The sequence below is a fragment of the Salarias fasciatus genome, unplaced genomic scaffold (genome assembly GCF_902148845.1).
Source record: "Salarias fasciatus unplaced genomic scaffold, fSalaFa1.1, whole genome shotgun sequence".
Taxonomy (NCBI): domain Eukaryota; kingdom Metazoa; phylum Chordata; class Actinopteri; order Blenniiformes; family Blenniidae; genus Salarias; species Salarias fasciatus.
The window spans coordinates 2,555,182-2,577,377 of record NW_021941374.1 but is presented as its reverse complement, the minus strand read 5'-3'; the positions used below and the strand labels follow the sequence as shown (position 1 = coordinate 2,577,377).

General features: G+C 45.5%; 1 protein-coding gene across 2 annotated transcripts; it reads right to left on the bottom strand.

Annotated features, from left to right (window-relative positions):
- Positions 1-442: 442 nt before the first annotated feature.
- LOC115385068 (chloride intracellular channel protein 4) lies at positions 443-21,947 on the bottom strand. Of its 2 annotated transcripts, none has more exons than XM_030087157.1 (6): positions 21,920-21,947; positions 3,687-3,796; positions 2,982-3,107; positions 2,807-2,913; positions 887-1,068; positions 443-605 (listed from the first exon to the last, which is right to left on the bottom strand). In XM_030087157.1, the coding sequence occupies exons 1-6, from the start codon at positions 21,929-21,931 to the stop codon at positions 444-446; spliced, it is 699 nt and encodes a 232-aa protein (XP_029943017.1). In that variant the 5' UTR covers positions 21,932-21,947; the 3' UTR covers position 443. The 2 variants fall into 2 exon arrangements, with proteins under 2 accessions (XP_029943017.1, XP_029943016.1); XM_030087156.1 differs by lacking the exon at positions 21,920-21,947 and adding an exon at positions 4,631-4,740.
- Between the last annotated feature and the right edge of the window lie 249 nt (positions 21,948-22,196).

Here is a 22,196-nt window from a genome sequence, read left to right as displayed (position 1 = left end):
ATGGATGGGTGGATGCCCAAAACAGCAGAAGAATTTGATGTTTTCACTTCAAATCGTTGTCGTGTAAACGGGGGCTGGAGCCCTTCAATCAACTCAGACTTCAGTGTGTTGATGAAAACAAACTGCAGTTACTGAATCAGACTCTGATGGTCCGACGGACAACAAACTGAAGCTAAAAACACTGAAATGGTGTAAAATAGTTTGGATGATGCAAAGAAGCAGATTGTACAAAACACACACGCAGACACACACACACGCACACACCCATTGTGTCCATATTTTCGTCAATCTGTGTGTTTTGGTGTTTGGATTTTCGGAAGAAAAACCTTAACTTTCAATTTTTCAATTTTGAAATAGAAATTTAAATTTTCAATTCGTATTTTCAAATGGAAAAGTCCAAAGACCAGAACGCACACTGAGCAAACGACATCTGACTCGTCTCTCTACTGAATTCGCTTTGCGACATTCAGATAAGCAAAGTGGATCTCGCGCTCGGCGGGGCAGGTACCGGTGAACTCCACCCGCTGGTAGGCGCAGTTCAGATACCTCCACACCCCGACCATCTCGGCAGGGATCTCAAAGTCTCGGTACTTCTTGGCGACCACCTGACAAAGAGAGTGAACAGGAAAGTGGGGATGAGTCAGGATGCACTGACTAAATGACAAGAACCGATAAAAACACAAACTTTGAGCTACTTATAGATGCTGAGGACCAATGCTAGTATTAACCTTTAGCTACTTGCAATTACGGAAGACCGGTATGAGTACAAAACATGAGCTACTTGCAGATACTGGGATCTTTCTCTAACCCACGTGATATTTTGTAGGAACTCTCTTTGACCCTGTCTTGATATGTTGTAGGAACTATCTGTGGGAGGTGGAATGACCTTCAGGATGTGGAGTTTAGGCAGCAGGTTGCAGTCCGCCAGTGTCAGGTCAGGACCATCGAGAAAGTTTCTGGAGGACTCTGGCAGCTCTCCTGAGGCATCGCCATCGATCTCTTCAGTCAAAGGAGTCCTGAGGAACTCATCGAGGCGCCGCAGTGACTTCAGCAGGGCTTTCTCCAGAGCTGGAACCAAAGACAAAAGGAGCTGGAGTGATTCACACCATCACACATCACCATCACATTCCACCATAACATTCCACCATCACAGTCCATCATCACAGTCCACCATCACAGTTCACCATCACAGTCCACCATCACAGTCCACAATCACAGATCACCATCACGGTCCACCATCACAGTTCACCATCACAGTCCACCATCACGGTCCACCATCACAGTCCACCATCACGGTCCACCATCACAGTCCACCATCACGGTCCACCATCACAGTCCACCATCACAGTCCACCATCACAGTTCACCATGGCAGCCCACTATCACAGTCCACCATCACAGTTAACCATGGCAGTCCATCATCACATTCCACCATCACAGCCCACCATCACGGTCCACCATCACAGCCCACCATCACAGTCCACCATCACAGCCCACCATCACGGTCCACCATCACAGTTCACCATCACAGTCCACCATCACAGTTCACCATCACAGTCCACCATCACAATTCACCATCACAGCCCACCATCACGGTCCACCATCACTGTCCACCATCACAGTCCACAATCACAGATCACCATCACAGTCCACCATCACAGTTCACCATCACAGTCCACCATCACAGTCCACCATCACAGTCCACCATCACGGTCCACCATCACATTCCACCATCACAGTCCACCATGATGGTTCATCATCACAGTCCACCATCACAGTCCACCATCACAGTCCACCATCACAGTCCACCATCACGGTCCACATCACATTCCACCATCACAGTCCACCATCACATTCCACCATGACAGTCCACCATCACAGTCCACCATCACAGTCCACATCACATTCCACCATCACATTCCACCATCACAGTCCACCATCACGGTCCACCATCACATTCCACCATCACAGTCCACCATGATGGTTCATCATCACAGTCCACATCACATTCCACCATCACATTCCACCATCACAGTCCACCATCACGGTCCACCATCACAGTCCACCATCACAGTCCACCATCACAGTTCACCATGGCAGCCCACTATCACATTCCACCATCACAGTCCACATCACAAGTCCACCATCACAGTCCACCATCACAGTCCACCATCACATTCCACCATCACAGTCCACATCACAGTCCACCATCACAGTCCACCATCACATTCCACCATCACAGTCCACATCACAGTCCACCATCACAGTTCATCACAGTCCACCATCACAGTCCACCATCACATTCCACCATCACAGTCCACATCACAGTCCACCATCACATTCCACCATCACAGTCCACCATCACAGTAACTATAATTTTAATGTTGTTTGTTGTATTTGTTTTTCTGTATTTTAAATTTTAACAACTGTTTTTTTCGGTTGCCTATTGTCAACTGGCCTGAGACTACAGCTGGAAATTAACCATGAAGGCAAAAGCTGCCTTCATGTTACTGTGTGGTAAATTAAAGGTGACTGTCCACGTAATCCTAAATCAATAAGCTAAGCTACACTGAACAGTTTACCAAGATGGTTCACCATCACAGTCCAATATGACAGTCCACCATCACAGTTCATCAGGTTTCACCATCAAGGTTCACCATTACAGCTGACATGTTGTTCTGTAAACATGAAACATTTCTGATGCAAAACTTTAAAAAGTATGTATTTTCTCTTGAAACGTTGTCATGGAGGCAACGTGTTCCAGAGAACTTCACGTTATGCCTTGTCATAGAACATCCTGGTTTTACCATCATTGATGTCCTTCCTCGGGTTTTTGATGTATGCGGAGAACTTGGCGAAGACGTCGATGCCAGCTGTGTTGGCTTCCAGATGTCTGGGAGCCAGTCGTGGAAAACTGGGATGACACAAGGAGCCGGTGAGATGAAGGAAAAACAGAAGAATATGTGAAGCAGTGATGTTTACCGTGGTGGAGCCAGTTTCTCCTCCAGGAACTCTTCGATCTTGTTGACATCGACCTTGACTTCTCCATTGAAGGTCATGAAGGGGGGATTTGTTCCTGGAGCCAAATCCTTCAGCTCTGCAGGTTTCCTGATAACAAGCAGCTCAGATCATCTGACTGCAGACTTCTGGAACCTACACACGCTTCAACCTCACAAATACACCCCAGGAAGCTTGCAGATCAACAAGTCCATGGACGTTATGGATATTCTCTCACTTCATTGATATTTTTTGCTTTTTTTCTCTCTGGCCCTTTAAAAATACTTTTTCATTATTACTGGTGCTTTACTAATACTTTTCCACATTTATTAGTATTTTATACTTGTTTCTGAGTATGTGTGTGTCTGTGTACACGTTTTTCCATCCTTGTAGGGACAGGAAATTCCGGCACGATGTGCCTCATGGGGACATTTTTTGGGTCCCCGTGAGGGGAAACAGTGTTTTCTTGACCATGTTGTTGTTACTGAAAACAGTGAAAGGTCAAAAACATTTCTTTAGGGCTACGCTTTGTTTTGGTGTGGGTTAGGGTTAGGGTAAGGGTCAGGGTTAGGAGTTAGAGATGAATGGGAGTCAATGGAAGGTCCCCACAAGGATAGGAAGACAAAAGTGTATGTGTGTGTGTGTGTGTGTGTGTGTGTGTGTGTGTGTGTGTGTGTGTGAGCGTGCTACCTCTTGAGGTCGACTGTGGTCACATTGAAGACGACTCCTTTTAGCCACAGAATCATGAAGAGTCTCTGAGAGAATGGACAGTTACCAACACTCTCCCCATCACTTCCTGCCTGAAAACGCACACAGACACACACACACACACACACACACACACACACACACACACACACACACACACACACACACACACACACACAAACTGAATTATTAATAACAAATAACAATAAAAATCCTGAATTGTCAGATTCCAGGACTACACTCCAGTGTTCTGGAATGTATTTATCTAGTGTATTCAGTGCATGACATGACCATCAGGGGGCAGTGTTTCACTGTCTGAGCACAACTCTACATTCCCATTAAAAAAATGTCATGGTCAATCTGTTCATGGGAATGATTTACAGATTGATTATCTGTCACTGACCGAATCAAAGACTGAAACAATTCTGCTTTAAAATAAAACATTTGCACTCAAAGAGAATAAAACCCAGAAATCTGCAGCTTTCGCAACCTGAAAAAGGATGTTTCTACCACCTTCAAACTAAAAGAGCGCAGCTGAAATTAAACAGAAGAAATGTACAACATTTTTAAGATAATGGTGTTCGAGATGAGCAAATTCAAGGACTCTTTCACACGGCAACCACGCCACTTTTCCAAAACTCTCCAACTCTGTGGAAACAGGGGAAATGCAACTTTACTGAAATGTTGCTCCTGGATAGCTGGACTTGGTAGTTTTAGAGTCGACAGTTACCGTAACAACAATCCAACCTGGCGTTCTGGCCATATGAATGTCTGTGTTCTCCACTGTTGTTGCTTAGAGTGTATTGTTCTCTGCAGTATGTGTGTGTGTGTATTTCTAATGTTGCCATGTAAACAGGAACATTTTCTGAAATGAAAACAGGAAAACTTGTCAGTTGGAAATAGAGTCTGATCCAGACAAGACTCACCTTGACAAACAGCTCAATGGAGGGAAAACCAAGCTTTTGGATCGTGAGGTCGTACCAGGACATGTTGACTCCAATCATAGAAAATTAAGTCCTCACAACAGAAGATAAAGTCCTCACAACAGGAGATAAAGTCCTCACAACAGGAGATAAAGTCCTCACAACAGAGGATAAAGTCCTCACAACAGAGGATAAAGTCCTCACAACAGAGGATAAAGTCCTCACAACAGAAGATAAAGTCCTCACAACAGGAGATAAAGTCCTCACAACAGAAGATAAAGTCCTCACAACAGAAGATAAAGTCCTCACAACAGGAGATAAAGTCCTCACAACAGAGGATAAAGTCCTCACAACAGAGGATAAAGTCCTCACAACAGAGGATAAAGTCCTCACAACAGGAGATAAAGTCCACAGAGCAGAAGATAAAGTCCCACAACAGAAGAAAGTCCACAGAACAGAAGATAAAGTCCTCACAACAGGAGATAAAGTCCTCACAACAGAGGATAAAGTCCTCACAACAGGAGATAAAGTCCACAGAGCAGAAGATAAAGTCCCACAACAGAAGAAAGTCCACAGAACAGAAGATACAGTCCTCACAACAGGAGATAAAGTCCTCACAACAGAGGATAAAGTCCTCACAACAGAGGATAAAGTCCTCACAACAGGAGATAAAGTCCACAGAGCAGAAGATAAAGTCCCACAACAGAAGATAAAGTCCACAGAACAGAAGATAAAGTCCTCACAACAGAAGATAAAGTCCACAGAACAGAAGATAAAGTCCACAGAGCAGGGGATAAAGTCCTCACAACAGAGGATAAAGTCCTCACAACACAAGATAAAGTCCACAGAGCAGAAGATAAAGTCCCACAACAGAAGAAAGTCCACAGAACAGAAGATAAAGTCCACAGAACAGAAGATAAAGTCCTCACAACAGAAGATAAAGTCCTCACAACAGAAGATAAAGTCCTCACAACAGGAGATAAAGTCCTCACAACAGAGGATAAAGTCCTCACAACAGAGGATAAAGTCCTCACAACAGAAGATAAAGTCCACAGAACAGAAGATAAGGTCCTCACAACAGAAGATAAAGTCCTCACAACAGAAGATAAAGTCCACAGAACAGAAGATAAAGTCCACAGAGCAGGGGATAAAGTCCTCACAACAGAGGATAAAGTCCTCACAACAGGAGATAAAGTCCTCACAACAGAGGATAAAGTCCTCACAACAGAGGATAAAGTCCTCACAACAGAGGATAAAGTCCTCACAACAGAGGATAAAGTCCTCACAACAGGAGATAAAGTCCTCACAACAGGAGATAAAGTCCACAGAGCAGAAGATAAAGTCCCACAACAGAAGAAAGTCCACAGAACAGAAGATAAAGTCCTCACAACAGAAGATAAAGTCCTCACAACAGAGGATAAAGTCCTCACAACAGAGGATAAAGTCCTCACAACAGAGGATAAAGTCCTCACAACAGAGGATAAAGTCCTCACAACAGAGGATAAAGTCCTCACAACAGGAGATAAAGTCCACAGAGCAGAAGATAAAGTCCCACAACAGAAGAAAGTCCACAGAACAGAAGATAAAGTCCTCACAACAGGAGATAAAGTCCTCACAACAGGAGATAAAGTCCACAGAGCAGAAGATAAAGTCCCACAACAGAAGATAAAGTCCACAGAACAGAAGATAAGGTCCTCACAACAGAGGATAAAGTCCTCACAACAGGAGATAAAGTCCACAGAGCAGAAGATAAAGTCCCACAACAGAAGATAAAGTCCTCACAACAGAGGATAAAGTCCTCACAACAGGAGATAAAGTCCACAGAGCAGAAGATAAAGTCCCACAACAGAAGATAAAGTCCTCACAACAGAGGATAAAGTCCTCACAACAGGAGATAAAGTCCACAGAGCAGAAGATAAAGTCCCACAACAGAAGATAAAGTCCTCACAACAGGAGATAAAGTCCACAGAGCAGAAGATAAAGTCCCACAACAGAAGAAAGTCCACAGAACAGAAGATAAAGTCCTCACAACAGGAGATAAAGTCCTCACAACAGAGGATAAAGTCCTCACAACAGAGGATAAAGTCCTCACAACAGGAGATAAAGTCCACAGAGCAGAAGATAAAGTCCCACAACAGAAGATAAAGTCCACAGAACAGAAGATAAGGTCCTCACAACAGAAGATAAAGTCCTCACAACAGAAGATAAAGTCCACAGAACAGAAGATAAAGTCCACAGAGCAGGGGATAAAGTCCTCACAACAGAGGATAAAGTCCTCACAACACAAGATAAAGTCCACAGAGCAGAAGATAAAGTCCCACAACAGAAGATAAAGTCCTAACAACAGAAGATAAAGTCCTCACAACTCCTCACAACAGAAGATAAAGTCCACAGAACAGAAGATAAAGTCCACAGAGCAGGGGATAAAGTCCTCACAACAGAGGATAAAGTCCTCACAACAGGAGATTAAGTCCTCACAGTTGCTGTTTGTCTCTGGAAAGTTGAAGCCTCCCACACTGGCCAATGCAGAAATGTGTCAATCAGAGTTGGCGAATTGTGAAACAAGAGGTTACGCTCACATTGTGTGAGTTTGAGGGATGTTTTTTCGTTTTTCACATGGCACTCGTGGTCAGACGGTGAGGATCTTTGACAGAGGTCTCACTGTGGACCCTGTTGGAACTCCTCTGTGACTCTGTGACAGATGAATCAGAACACAGAACCCGTTCCTCCAGGACCCCTGGTGGGTGGAGGAGGAATCTCACATCACAATGGAGCCTGTGTCTCTGTGGAGACAATCTTTTGAAAACACTCCAGCATCTCCATGGAAACAGAGAGCAAATAAAACTTTTTGATTTTGATCCCTGGGGTAGCGGGGGAAGGGGAATGTCACATCACATTGGAGGCAGTGTTGGAGCGTGACTGGCAGGAAACATCTCCTCCACCTTCTCCACCTCCTCCTTCTCTTGCTCCGCCTTTACCCACATTCACTGACCAGTTCAGTGGAAATCACTTCACAGATCTAAGGCATGGGGATGCTATTGGACTCAAAATGCAGTGGTGGGCACAGCTAACCAAAAAATTCGCTTCGATAACTGTTCTTCCGCTAACTAAAAAGTTAGCTTCGATAATGCTAAACTGATAAACTGCTAAAAGATTGAGCTGAAGCTAACAATAACTGCTAACTGCTAATTGCCTCACCCACACCCCGGAGTTTCTGATCGCCTCCCATGTTAACCTATCTGACTGCCCACACACAACGCGCATGTCAAGCTGGATCAAGCAGATCGGACCAGACAGGAAGTTGGAAACAGAAAAGGCAAGAAAATCCGGTCAATTTTCAAAATAAAATAAATTAAATGAGGATTAGTTACGGATGGTGTTGCTCGTCCGTTTGTCACTTGGGTCTAATCACAAGAGAGATGGACACACACACCCACACACACCCACACACACACACACACACACACACACACTCAGCGACAGATATTCATGTGATGCAGAAAGAAAGAGGACAGCAGGAGAAAACGGTGGAATCTTGAGTTCCGGGGCTTTCTAACAGTTTTTGAATCATTTCAATCAGACAAACGGATTGGGAGTTATATGCATTACAAAATCCATGTTTTTTCAAAACAATTTTAGGCGATTTTTAACCGCATAGAAGAGACTTTTGATTACTTTGCACAGTAACGGAAGCACGTACGAAAGGCGTTCAAGTACCCTCGGAAACTAGAGCCAGCCTACTAATGGGCCCCAACTCGGCCCCTGGAAGTCAGGTACTCAGGCGCTGTGACAGCCGAGGCCGAGCCTCTCTGCTGGGGAGAGGAGTTCTGCAACGTTCTCATCCGAGCTAATTGTGGCTAAGTTAGCAAAAACTGTCAGCTAGTCGACCGTCTTCAGGTGGGTCATCTGACCCACCTGAAGACAGTGGATGGGCTGACTGGCGATGGATGAAAAAATACAGCTGAAATGAGCGACCTATCCAGGGACCGGCCAAAGGCTGGATTCTCTTCCGGGGGGGGGGGTGGTGTTCCTCTTCCTGACGTCAGAAAGAGGAAGATTTCAGAACCGCGCGTTTGAGTGTATATTTTCTTAAAAATGGAGCGCACAATTGAGGGAGGTGACTGAATTTTTCACTTCTGGGGGATCATACAGAGGCTCTGGGAGGCAACATGACTGTAAAGACTCCTTTTTAAAGTGAATTTTGCATAATATGACTCCTTTAAAATCTAAGACCCTGCAACCTAAAACCCACATCCACAATCCTAGAACCTAGATTCTGCATCCTAGAAACTGTGTCCTGGAACCTAGATCCTAAAGCCTACGAACTAGATTCTAAAACCTATATCCCAGTTTCTAGAACACATACATCCTAGAATCCAGAGCCTACCTAGATCATAAAGCCTAGATCCTGATCACAGCTTTAATAACGTAGACTCTAGAGCTTAAATCCTACAACCTAAATACAAGAGCCTCGATTAAGAACCTAAATTCTCACTTAGATTCAAGTATCTAGATATTTTAACCTAAATCCTATATACTAGATTCAAGATCTTCTATTTTAAATGCTAAATCCTTGATCCAAGGTCATTGATCGAGGCAGAGAGAACCTAGATCAGGGCCTGTCAATCCTGGTCCTCGAGGTCTCCTTCATGCTCTAGGTCTCTCCCTTCTTCAGCACACCTCAATCTGGTGTTGATGTCTCAAAAGAAAAGCCCAGAAACAAATCCTTTTTGCAATCAGGTGTTTTGCAACTGGGAGAGACCTGATATGTGCAGACCAGACCTCGAGGACCAGGACTGAGAAGCCCTGACCTGGATCATTCATCCGACAACCCATATCCTATTTACTTGGTCCACACACACGTCCCACCTGGTGAAGAAGGCCCACCAAAGGCTCTTCTTCCTCCAGAAGCTGAAAAGGACTGGACTTTCCCCTCAGCTCCTGACAAACTTCTGAAGACCTACAGCTGAGAGTCTCCTCTGTCTGAGAGCCTCCTCTGTCTGAGAGCCTCCTCTGTCTGATAGCCTCCTCTGTCTGAGAGTCTCCTCTGTCTGAGAGTCTCCTCTGTCTGAGAGCCTCCTCTGTCTGATAGCCTCCTCTGTCTGAGAGCCTCCTCTGTCTGATAGCCTCCTCTGTCTGAGAGCCTCCTCTGTCTGAGAGCATCCTCTGTCTGAGAGTCTCCTCTGTCTGTGAGCCTCCTCTGTCTGAGAGTCTCCTCTGTCTGAGAGTCTCCTCTGTCTGAGAGTCTCCTCTGTCTGAGAGCATCCTCTGTCTGTGAGCCTCCTCTGTCTGATAGCCTCCTCTGTCTGAGAGCCTCCTCTGTCTGAGAGCATCCTCTGTCTGATAGCCTCCTCTGTCTGAGAGCCTCCTCTGTCTGAGAGCATCCTCTGTCTGATAGCCTCCTCTGTCTGAGAGTCTCCTCTGTCTGAGAGTCTCCTCTGTCTGAGAGTCTCCTCTGTCTGAGAGCCTCCTCTGTCTGAGAGCCTCCTCTGTCTGATAGCCTCCTCTGTCTGATAGCCTCCTCTGTCTGAGAGCCTCCTCTGTCTGAGAGCCTCCTCTGTCTGAGAGTCTCCACTGTCTGAGAGCATCCTCTGTCTGAGAGTCTCCTCTGTCTGGGAGCATCCTCTGTCTGAGAGCCTCCTCTGTCTGATAGCATCCTCTGTCTGAGAGCCTCCACTGTCTGAGAGCCTCCTCTGTCTGAGAGCCTCCTCTGTCTGATAGCATCCTCTGTCTGAGAGCCTCCTCTGTCTGAGAGTCTCCTCTGTCTGATAGCATCCTCTGTCTGAGAGCATCCTCTGTCTGAGAGCATCCTCTGTCTGAGAGTCTCCTCTGTCTGAGAGCCTCCTCTGTCTGAGAGTCTCCTCTGTCTGAGAGCATCCTCTGTCTGAGAGCATCCTCTGTCTGAGAGCATCCTCTGTCTGAGAGTCTCCTCTGTCTGAGAGCCTCCTCTGTCTGAGAGTCTCCACTGTCTGAGAGCATCCTCTGTCTGAGAGTCTCCTCTGTCTGAGAGCATCCTCTGTCTGAGAGTCTCCTCTGTCTGAGAGTCTCCTCTGTCTGAGAGTCTCCACTGTCTGAGAGTCTCCTCTGTCTGAGAGTCTCCTCTGTCTGATAGTCTCCTCTGTCTGAGAGTCTCCTCTGTCTGGGAGCATCCTCTGTCTGAGAGTCTCCTCTGTCTGAGAGTCTCCACTGTCTGAGAGCCTCCTCTGTCTGAGAGCCTCCTCTGTCTGAGAGCCTCCTCTGTCTGAGAGTCTCCACTGTCTGAGAGCATCCTCTGTCTGAGAGTCTCCTCTGTCTGGGAGCATCCTCTGTCTGAGAGCCTCCTCTGTCTGATAGCATCCTCTGTCTGAGAGCCTCCACTGTCTGAGAGCCTCCTCTGTCTGAGAGCCTCCTCTGTCTGATAGCATCCTCTGTCTGAGAGCCTCCTCTGTCTGAGAGTCTCCTCTGTCTGATAGCATCCTCTGTCTGAGAGCATCCTCTGTCTGAGAGCATCCTCTGTCTGAGAGTCTCCTCTGTCTGAGAGCCTCCTCTGTCTGAGAGTCTCCTCTGTCTGAGAGCATCCTCTGTCTGAGAGCATCCTCTGTCTGAGAGCATCCTCTGTCTGAGAGTCTCCTCTGTCTGAGAGCCTCCTCTGTCTGAGAGTCTCCACTGTCTGAGAGCATCCTCTGTCTGAGAGTCTCCTCTGTCTGAGAGCATCCTCTGTCTGAGAGTCTCCACTGTCTGAGAGTCTCCTCTGTCTGAGAGTCTCCTCTGTCTGATAGTCTCCTCTGTCTGAGAGTCTCCTCTGTCTGGGAGCATCCTCTGTCTGAGAGTCTCCTCTGTCTGAGAGTCTCCACTGTCTGAGAGCCTCCTCTGTCTGAGAGTCTCCACTGTCTGAGAGCATCCTCTGTCTGAGAGCATCCTCTGTCTGAGAGCATCCTCTGTCTGAGAGTCTCCTCTGTCTGAGAGTCTCCTCTGTCTGAGAGTCTCCTCTGTCTGCGTCTCCTCTGTCTGATAGTCTCCACTGTCTGAGAGTCTCCTCTGTCTGATAGTCTCCACTGTCTGAGAGCATCCTCTGTCTGAGAGCCTCCTCTGTCTGAGTCTCCTCTGTCTGAGAGCATCCTCTGTCTGAGAGCCTCCTCTGTCTGAGAGCCTCCTCTGTCTGAGAGCATCCTCTGTCTGACAGCAGCAACGGTACGGAAACAGCACAGCACAGGACAGGAAGGTGTGGGCCAGGGTGGAGAAAACAGCACCCTGTGCACTAGTCACTTTTTATTCTGCTTTAAAACGTTTTTATTAAAACTTTGGTAACACTGTACTTGAAGCCCCCCTGTATAACACTTTATAAGTACATTCATAAAGCATTATAATGCCATTATAACACGTGTAGCTATAGTTATAAACATTCATAAATGATCACAATGCCAGGACCTAACCCTAACCCTAACCCTAATCCTATGCTGTATAGTGCTGTATAGTGAGTTATATAGCATTGTGATCATGTAGGAGTGATTATAACTACTTATAATGTGTTATACAGGGGGGCTTCAAGTAAAGTGTTACCAAAACTTTTTTTCTAGATGTCTTTGTGTGTGTGAAGGGCAGGGATGAAAAAGAGTACAGGGAGCTCATCGCGGGATTCACCACCTGGAGCAGGGACAATGGTCTCATTCTGAACACCTCTAACGCCGGGAACGCACTGGACGCGGAAGCGTAGCGGAGGCGCCGCGCGCGCCGCGCGCGTCTCTGCGCCGGCGCTTGGCTGTTCGCACTGGAGGCGTATCTGCTGGCTGCGCTCTCCGCGCTGGTCACACATCGGCTGCACTCGGCTCGCTCCGTCAGCTCTCGGTTTTCACGTTTGTTCCCTGTTCCCTCTGTCTCGCTCTGCCAGTATGGATGTGTGTGTTTTGGTGACCTGTGGAGAGACTTTTTCTCCTCCTGTCTTTTTTTCTGCATCAAGTGAATGTCTGTCGCTGTCTGTGTGTGTGTGTGTGTGTGTGTGTGTGTGTGTGTGTGTGTGTGTGTGTGTGTGTGTGTGTGTGTGTGTGTGTGTGTTTGGGTGCGTACATGCGTATGTGTGTTTGTGTGTCCATCTGTCTTGTGATTAGACCCAAGTGACAAAATATAGACGGACGAGCAACACCGTCCGTAACTAATCGTCATTTAATTTGTTATATTTTGAAAATTGACCGGATTTTCTTGCCTTTTCTGTTTCCGACTTCCTGTCTGGTCCGATCTGCTTGATCCAGCTTGACATATGGCGCTCCCTGCGCTCGCGGCTCGCGTGAAAAATAGAACGAAGCGGAGCGGGCGCGCTGCAGAGCGCGAGCCGCGGCGCGTGCGGCGCTCCACTGCGCGTTCGGTGCGGCCGGTCAGATAGGTTAACATGGGAAGCGATCAGAAGCGCCGTGCGCGGCGCTACCGCGCGCGGCGCTTCCGCGTCCAGTGCGTTCGGGCCGTAAGACGAAGGAGTTGATCATTGACTTTGGCAGGAAGCCTCTCATCAACCTGTCATCATCGACGGAGAGAGTATTGAGGTTGTTCACACCTACAAATACTTGGGTGTGCACCTTGACCACAAACTTTACTGGTCGGAGCAGGCCCGGGCCCTGTATAAGAAAGGACAGAGCAGGCTGTTTTTCCTGAGGAGACTTAAATCCTTTGACGTGTGTGGTGACATGCTGTACATTTTCTACCAGTCTGTTGTTGCAAGTGCTGTTTTCTTTGGGGTTGTCTGTTGGGGTGGCAGTATGACAAAAAGAGACAGCAATCGGCTGGACAGACTGATCAGGAGGTGTGCATCTGTGATGGGGAGGAAGGTGGACTCTGCTGGAGCAGTCCTGGAGAGGAGGATGAGGCTCTAATGCAGGGTAACTTGAGGAACCCCAAACATCCACTGCAGGACACAGTCGCAGCTCAAAAGAGTGACCGGAGTAACAGGCTCCTGTCACTGCGCTGCAGAACTGAGCGCTTCAAGAGGTCGTTCATCCCCTCAGCAATCAGGCTGTATTACAGATGTGCCTGAGCCAAACAGTACACTACGAGCACTTTATTGTACTGTTGTTATTTATTATTTGCGTGCGAATGATTTGTGTGTGCTGCTGGACACCTGAATTTCTCCCTTGGGAGATTAATAAAGTTTTTATCTATCTATCTATCTATCTATCTATCTATCTTTTTGCTGTGTGTTTGCGACAGCTGCTGATCAAAATTTTGTGATGCTTGCACAATGACAACGAAGATTCTTGATTGATTCTTGATTCTTGATTCTATTCACTACATCAGTAGTACTACATCACTGTACTACATCCTTAATCGCACAACCTGCAGCCTGGATCCTAAGTCCTAGAATTTGGAACCTCGATCCTACATCCTTGATCTAATAACAATGATAATTAGTTCTAATAATTAGAACCTAGAGAATTGTCACAACTTCATTTGGTTTGGTTGCTTTCAAACTGCACTTTTGAGATCGGATCAGTCTCACAGCCAACTCACACAATTACAACAGCTGCTCGTTTGAGGCACTGTTGCCCGAAACCGACACTGACCAGAGAGGAAGTAAAGCTTGATGAAGAAGAAAACCAGCTCATTTTATTGGTGTGGGCTGATCGTCCCCACCCCAACTCAAAGATAACGGCTAGCGACAAACAAATGTGAAATATACAAGCGCCAACCTCCGCTGGTGAAAAATGCAGTCATCCTAGAGATGCTTGGCCGGAGTAACCAAGAACCTCCATGGAAAAGAAAGCAAAAACCATGGCAACACGGAGAGAAGTCAAAAATCATCGCAACACAGAGAGAAGTCAGCTTCCTCGCAGAACTAAGCAGAGGGGTGAATCTCAAGAAAGAACTGCCCAAGAAATACAGAAAGCTGTCAATAACCGAGGCACTGGAGACTGATAAGCAAAGACTCACAGCCCTAGCTACCTGCCGAAAGAGATACACGAGAAAAGTGGAGACCAGGAGAATAAACAGGGTGTTCTTCAACAATCCAGCTAGGGTCTACTCTCAGTGGCAGGGTAGTAAGACCACAGCAGACCCACCCAGGGCTGAGACTGAGCAATACTGGAAGAGTATCTTGAAGAAAGATGTGTCACACAACACCAATGCCCAATGGCTGGCAGGCTTGCAGGCAGAGCACAGCAACCTCCCAGAACAAGACCCAGTAGTAATTACAACAGCAGATGTACAGGCAAGAGTGGCCAAAATGAAGAGCTGGACAGCTCCAGGGCACGACAAGATCCACACCTACTGGCTTAAGAAGCTAACTGCACTCCATGAACGCCTTGCAGCACAAATGAACCAGCTGCTAATATCAGGGACCCACCCAGAGTGGCTTGAAACTATACAACATCAACAGGACTCTAAGGAGGTTCATTCAGAACTCAATGGGGCTGTGGAAGACAAGTCTCGAGGCCAACTCAAAGCCAGTGGACAGGTGAGCATCAAATGCGGCATATACCAAGGTGATACCCTGTCCCCCCTGCTGTTCTACATAGGCCTGAACCCCCTCAGCCAGATCACTACCAAGAGCAGCTTTGTATACCGGTTCAAGAGCGGAACAACAGTCAGCCACCTCCTCTACATGGATGACATCAAACTGTATGCCAAGAATGAGCGTGGCATCGACTCCCTGATTCACCTCACCAGGATATACAGCAATGACATTGGGATGTCATTCGGACTGGATAAGTGTGGACGAATGGTATCTAGAAGTGGGAAGGTGATCACAACTGAAGGAGTTGAATTGCCTGAAGGGAACATAACAGATGTGCAGGACAGCTACAAGTACCTGGGGATCCCACAGGTAAATGGTAACCATGAGGAGGCAGCTGGAAAGTCAGTCACAGCCAAATACCTACAGAGAGTAAGACAGGTCCTGAAGAGTCAGCTGAATGGCAAAAATAAGATCCAGGCCATAAACACCTATGCCCTACCAGTAATCAGATACCCTGCTGGCATAATATCCTGGACACTGGAAGAAATGCAAGCCACTGATATCAAGACAAGAAAGCTCCTTACAATGCACGGAGGGTTCCACCCTAAGTCCAGCATACTGAGGCTATACACCAAGAGAAAGGAGGGAGGCTGAGGACTAGTGAGTGTCAGAGCCACTATCCAGGAGGAAACCAAGAGCATCCATGAGTATACCAAGAAGATGGCCCCCAGTGATGATCTGCGAAGTGAATGCCTCAGACATCAAAAGCCCAGTAAGGAGGAGCCAGAGGAGCTATCATGGACAGATAAAGTCCTGCATGGCATGGACCACCGACACATTGAAGAAGTGGCTGACATTGGAAAAACATCCCAGTGGCTGGAAAAGGTCGGACTGAAGGACAGCACAGAGGCACTAATCATGGCTGCACAAGAACAGGCCCTTAACACAAGATCAATAGAGGCCGGGATCTACCACACCAAACAAGACCCCAGGTGCAGACTGTGCAAAGAAGCCCCAGAGACAGTACAGACCATCACAGCAGGGGGTCAGATGCTGGCAGGCAAGGCACACATGGAACGGCACAACCAGGTAGTGGGCATCGTGTACAGGAACATATGTACCGAGTATGGACTGGAGGTCCCAGGGTCAAAATGGGAGACACCTCCAAAGGTGGTCCAGAACAATCAAGCCAAGATCCTGTGGGACTTCCAGATCCAGACTGACCAGCAGGTGATGACCAATCAACCTGACATAGTGGTGGTGGATAAACAGCAGAAGACAGCTGTGGTGATAGATGTAGCAATCCCAAGTGATGGAACATCAGGAAGAAGGAGCAGAGAAGCTGAAGAAATACCAAGGGTTGAGGGAAGAGATAAAGAGAGTGTGGGGCGTGAAGACAACAGTGATACCAGTAGTGATTGGGACACTGGGAGCAGTAACCCCAAATCTGGGAGGATGGCTCCAGCAGATACCAGGAACAACATCTGAGAGCTCTGTTCAAAAGAGCGCAATCCTAGGAACAGCTAAGATCCTGCAGAACCCTCAAGCCTCTGGTAGAGGACCCGAGCTGGAAGGAGACAGACACAATACCGCCGGGGTGGCGAGAACACAATGTTTTATATATATATATATATATATATATATATATATATATATATATATATATATATATACATATATGTATATAATACACTCGCCCTTGGCTTTCTTTGTTTTGCTACCCAAAATGCATTATGCTCCACATCTCGTCCTCTTACTACAACCACTGGAAAGTCTGCTTGAAAGTAGTGAGTGGTTTCAAGGGGACCAACGTTCACCAGTTACATCTGGATCTGAGTTACGGGGAGCATTACAGTAATACATGCACAGATGAGGCAGACTTTAAAGGAATACTCCGAAGATTTTGGATCCACGCCCTATCCCTATCATTTACAAAGTGAGATAAGCTCATAAATACCTTTGTTGTGTCTGTTCGTCGAGTGGCTGGATCCCAGCTGTTAGCATCGTAGTTAGCTTAGCTCAACTGCTGGAGGTGAAGAGGAGACAGAGCCGGACTGACAAAAGTGGACAAAATACTCCTTCCAGTGGTCCAGGGGACGGCGTATTAGCATGTGAAGTTAATCCGAATGGTTATAAAACATTTTAAAAGACGTGTTTTCTTTTCAATCCATTAAAATGCACAGTGCTCCGCGGAAGGATATACCGGAGCACAGCAGTAGAGGCCATAGACTCAGCTGCTGTGCTCCGGTATATCCTTCCATGGAGCACTAAGCTTGTGCAGATCTGTGTGTATCAAAACGTTATTTTAAGGAATTGAAAAGAAAACACGTCTTTTAAAATGTTTTATAACCATTCGGATTTACTTCACGTGCTAATACGCCGTCCCCTGGACCACTGGAAGGAGGATTTTGTCCACTTTCATCAGTCCGGCTCTGTCTCTTCTTCACCTCCAGCAGTTGAGCTAAGCTAACTACGATGCTAGGCTGGGAACCAGCCACTGGACGAACGGACACAACAAAGGTATTCATGAGCTTATCTCACTTTGTAAATGATTGGGATAGGGCGTGGGTCCAAAATCTTCAAAAGTATTCCTTTAACAGAAAGTCCCTGAAGTGAACTCTGGTCCACAACAAAAGGGACTGCTATGAAAACACCCCTAGAAACTGGATCCTGCAACCTGCAACATGGAACCTAGATCCTAAATCCTCTGACTTAAATCCAAGATTCCAGGGCCTAGCTCCTAAATAAAAAAAAAAAAAACTAGTTCCGAGATTCTAGGATCTAAAAAGGAGGAAATGTCTCTGTTGCTTCATTCAGTCCTGTTTGTGCATCATCTTGTGCACTTGTCCAATAGCCCTTTGAATTTCAAATCAAACCTTTAGAACGCTGCAGGGATTGTACTGATTTCGATGAGACTGCGGCGTGCAGCGCTGTGAGGTCTCCACAGCAAACAGCAGGATAATCAGCTTACGAAGTGAGAATGAAGAGATTAGCCCTGCGTGCTGCAGGAGGCTGCAACACACATTTCACCACCTGCTTCCCAGAGACCGGGTTCTTCAACCCGTAGTTCTAGAGCCACACGAGGGTCTTCAGGTGTTCAACCTATGGTTCTAGAGCCAAACGAGACTCTTCAGGTGTTCAGCCTGTGGTTCTAGAGCCAAACGAGACTCTTCAGGTGTTCAACGTGTGGTTCCAGAGCCACATGAGACTCTTCAGGTGTTCAACCTGCAGCTCTAGAGCCAAATGAGACTCTTCAGGTGTTCAACCTGTGGTTCCAGAGCCAAAAAAGGCTCTTCAGGTGTTCAACCTGTGGTTCTAGAGCCAAACGAGACTCTTCAGGTGTTCAACCTATGGTTCTAGAGCCAAACGAGACTCTTCAGGTGTTCAACGTGTGGTTCGAGAGCCACATGAGGGTCTTCAGGTGTTCAACGTGTGGTTCCAGAGCCACATGAGACTCTTCAGGTGTTCAACCTGCAGCTCTAGAGCCAAATGAGACTCTTCAGGTGTTCAACCTGTGGTTCCAGAGCCAAAAAAGGCTCTTCAGGTGTTCAACCTGTGGTTCTAGAGCCAAAAAAGGCTCTTCAGGTGTTCAACCTGTGGTTCTAGAGCCAAACAAGGCTCTTCAGGTGTTCAACCTGTGGTTCTAGAGCCAAACAAGGCTCTTCAGGTGTTCAACCTGTGGTTCTAGATGGACACGGGGTTGGTCAGGTGTTCAGCCTGTGGTTCTGAAGCAGCACAAGGCTCTTTAGCTGTTCAACCTACAGTTCTACAGCCACACAAGGCTGGTTAGGTGCTCAATCAGTGGTTCTAGAACCAAATAACGTTCTTTGGGTGTTCAACATGCAATTCAAGAGCTGTACAAGGCTCGTCACATATTCAACTTGCAGTTCTGGAGCCACACATGGTTAGACACTTTGAAACCTCTAGAAAATTATTTGTAAAGAAATATTTCAACCCTTTTTTTAATTTATTTTATTTCACTTCAATAGTAATTTTTTTGTGGGGGAAAAAACATGTTTACACAGCTAAATCAGGTAAAACTGTTAAAACATCCAGAATAATAAATAAAATCCAGAACAAATGCCTACAAGAAAAGGAAAATTGTCAAACTAAAATTATCCAAATTTCTCATACAGCTGTTATTGTGGAAAAGAAAAAAACGTTCTGGAAAAAAAGTATAGGAAAAAATGAAATGATAGTTCCTAAAAGAAAAAGTTTAAAAGAAAGACAAGGAAGATAAAGGAAAACGTTATGAAAATGTGTACTAGAAAACGACAAAAAAAGAAATGAGAGGAAAATGGAAAAGAACTTAAAAAGAACAAAGTTTGAAAGATATAAGGAATAGAAAAGAAAAGGGATTAACGATGAGAGGAACATGGGAATAAAGAAGAAAGAAAATATGGATTGAATTGAAAAATGGAAAAGAAAGGAAAAAGAAAAATGCGCAACGGGCCAAAAGATATTATCTTCAAGGTGAACTGTGCTCAACTTGAAGAAACATAGTGATACAAAAAGTGACTAAAGTGGTAAAGCTTTAAAAACGGTGACTAAAACAAAAAAAAATACAGTAACATATATCTAAATTGCTCCTGTGACACTTCATGTTTTTTTTCTTTTTTTTCTTTTGGATGGCTCCGTCGATCTCGAGAGATCATGGACTAGCCGGGGCGAGACTTCACGAATGCTCACTCTATTTTCATCATTTAATTTGATCCAGATAATTATCATGTTTTAGGCTCCAGACAAACTTGTTTTGTTGTGGTTTCTCCCTTTCTGGGCCTCAGGTAACGAGAGGGAAGCTTTCTGGTAGATTTCCATCCAGCTCCCAACAACAAGAGCTATTGTTTGGATTTAAGCTCTTTTTCAGTATGTGTGGCTTTTTTTTTACCCTCTTTGGACTTTAATCTCTTATAGCATAGGGTGAGGAATTTTCCGGATAGCAGATCAGCTTTACATGCTTTTTCCATGCATGTTATGGAACATATGTGGAGGTGAAACACCCCCAACAACGCCCGAGAACCAAAACCAACCTTCAAGAACTACTCTGGCCCAGAGTAACAAAGTCAGAGGAAGCCAGCTTATTCCTATGAGAGTGTGTTGTTCTCCGTGTTCTCCATTTTTAATGTTTAGAGTGTAATGTTCTCTATGTTTACATGGAACTTTTTATTTCTCTATGAATCCAAATCCTAATTCCACTCTAAAATGACCATGTACAGGCGTGAAAATTTGATTGAGAATTCAGTTTAAATCCTGATAGACCAGCGGGTTTATTCTCCTTTGGAAATGCAATTCTATACTAATCAGTTGACTTCATTCTGGAGGTTCTGCTCCGTTGTGATGACGTAATATTCCAAGATGGGGACCTCGAGTCCACGTTTCAACTCGTATGGAGATGATTTATTTAACAGCAGTTTTAGAAGAAATGGATATAATGAAACGAGCAGATCGACGGGCCTTTAGCAACACGGACATTTTCAAAGCTGCAGCGTCAAAGTTACTCCAGAAAGAAAGAGGAGAAAAGCACTGTTTACTTCCTGGAGATGTCAGTACGTCACGGAAGCCTCGTCCAATCAGAAGACTTCACAGACCCCAGCGTGAGAGACGAGTTAATCTGTTTTTGCCCATGTAAACACGACAGTCATGAATATAGTCCAAAAAGGTTCATATGGTCCTCAAAGTTATAGTCCAAATCGAAAGTTCTTTTTCACAGACCAGTGGTATTTGTTTATACCACTGGTCTGTGAAAAAGAACTTTCGATTTGGACTCATGAATATAATTCTGAATTACTTAATTCAGAATAAAACAAATCTGAAATAAAAACACCCTGTAACCACACTCTGTGTTCTCCATTATTGACGTTTGGAGTGTACTGTCCTCCGTGTTCTCTATGATCAGTAGTGATCACCACTGATCACTACTGATCGCCTACACTGCCATCCTTCTCACCCCCCCACTCATCAGTCAGATATGGTCCTTTTGTTCTGTAAAATAATCAACAGATAGTATACATAGTTTTAGAATTGATTAAGAGTTTGTGGCTTGGCAGGTTACCACCTCGAGCAGTGACATGGTGTTAACTTTCCGTCCATTTAATAGGTTGCTTTTCTGTTTTATGGTTTTAACTGCATTTCTGTTTAAATTGTATAGGATACAATGATCAGACCTTTATTTTGAGCATTTTTTTTCTAATGTGTTATGGGACTTATGTGTCTGTTTCTTTGTACTGACAGGATATTGATCTTTCCTATGGCTGTGCATAATACAATGAACACTGTTTAGACAGGACATGTGATGCTATCTCTGTGTTTGTTTAAGTATCTCCACTGTGAAGTACAGTTCAGCAATGAGTAGTGTTTTCAAATGCAGTAACTATTGAAGTAATCTCACTGCAATTTGAAAAAGTAATTGATAACTGTTTTTTTTTTTTTTGAGAAACGAGACCAACACTGTAATTCTAGTAATTCTAGAGCACTACTGCAACAACACATCATCAGTAGGGTAAAACTAACCTGTCTCATGACGGTCTAATCCCAGCTCATGTTCCCTTAACTTAGTACCTTAACGTGGTCTTTACCTCAATGTGTTTATTACCTCAATGTGGTCAATACCTTGGTGTGGTCATTACCTCAATATGATAATTACCTGTGATAATTAACCTTGGTGTTTTCATTACCTCAATGTGGTCTTTAGCTCGATGTGGTCATTATCTCAATGTTTCATTGTCTCAGAGTGGTCATTACCTTAATGTGGCAATTACCTCAATGTGGTCATTAAATCAATGTGGTTTTTACCTCAATGTGGTCATTACCTGAGAGTGATCATTACCTTGATGTGGTCATTACCGCAGTGTGGTCATGTGGGATGTGGCCCTTACCTTAATGTACATGGAGATCTGGTAGTCCTGGTCCACAGGGGTGCCTTGGGTTCTGCTCATGGGGGACAGAGGACTGTCCACTCTCCTGTGAGAGATCAGCTTGATCTCCTCTCTTCTCTCATCCTGTATTTCTCCTCGTTGAGGGATGTATGAATGTCCATCCTCCAGCAGCACCACTTGTTTCTTCTTCTCTCTCTTTTTGGGCAGGGATTCGTCTTTGATCACAGATTTGAGCTCCTTGATCCAGTCCTCCTTCCTGGGTGGACTCCGCTCGTCT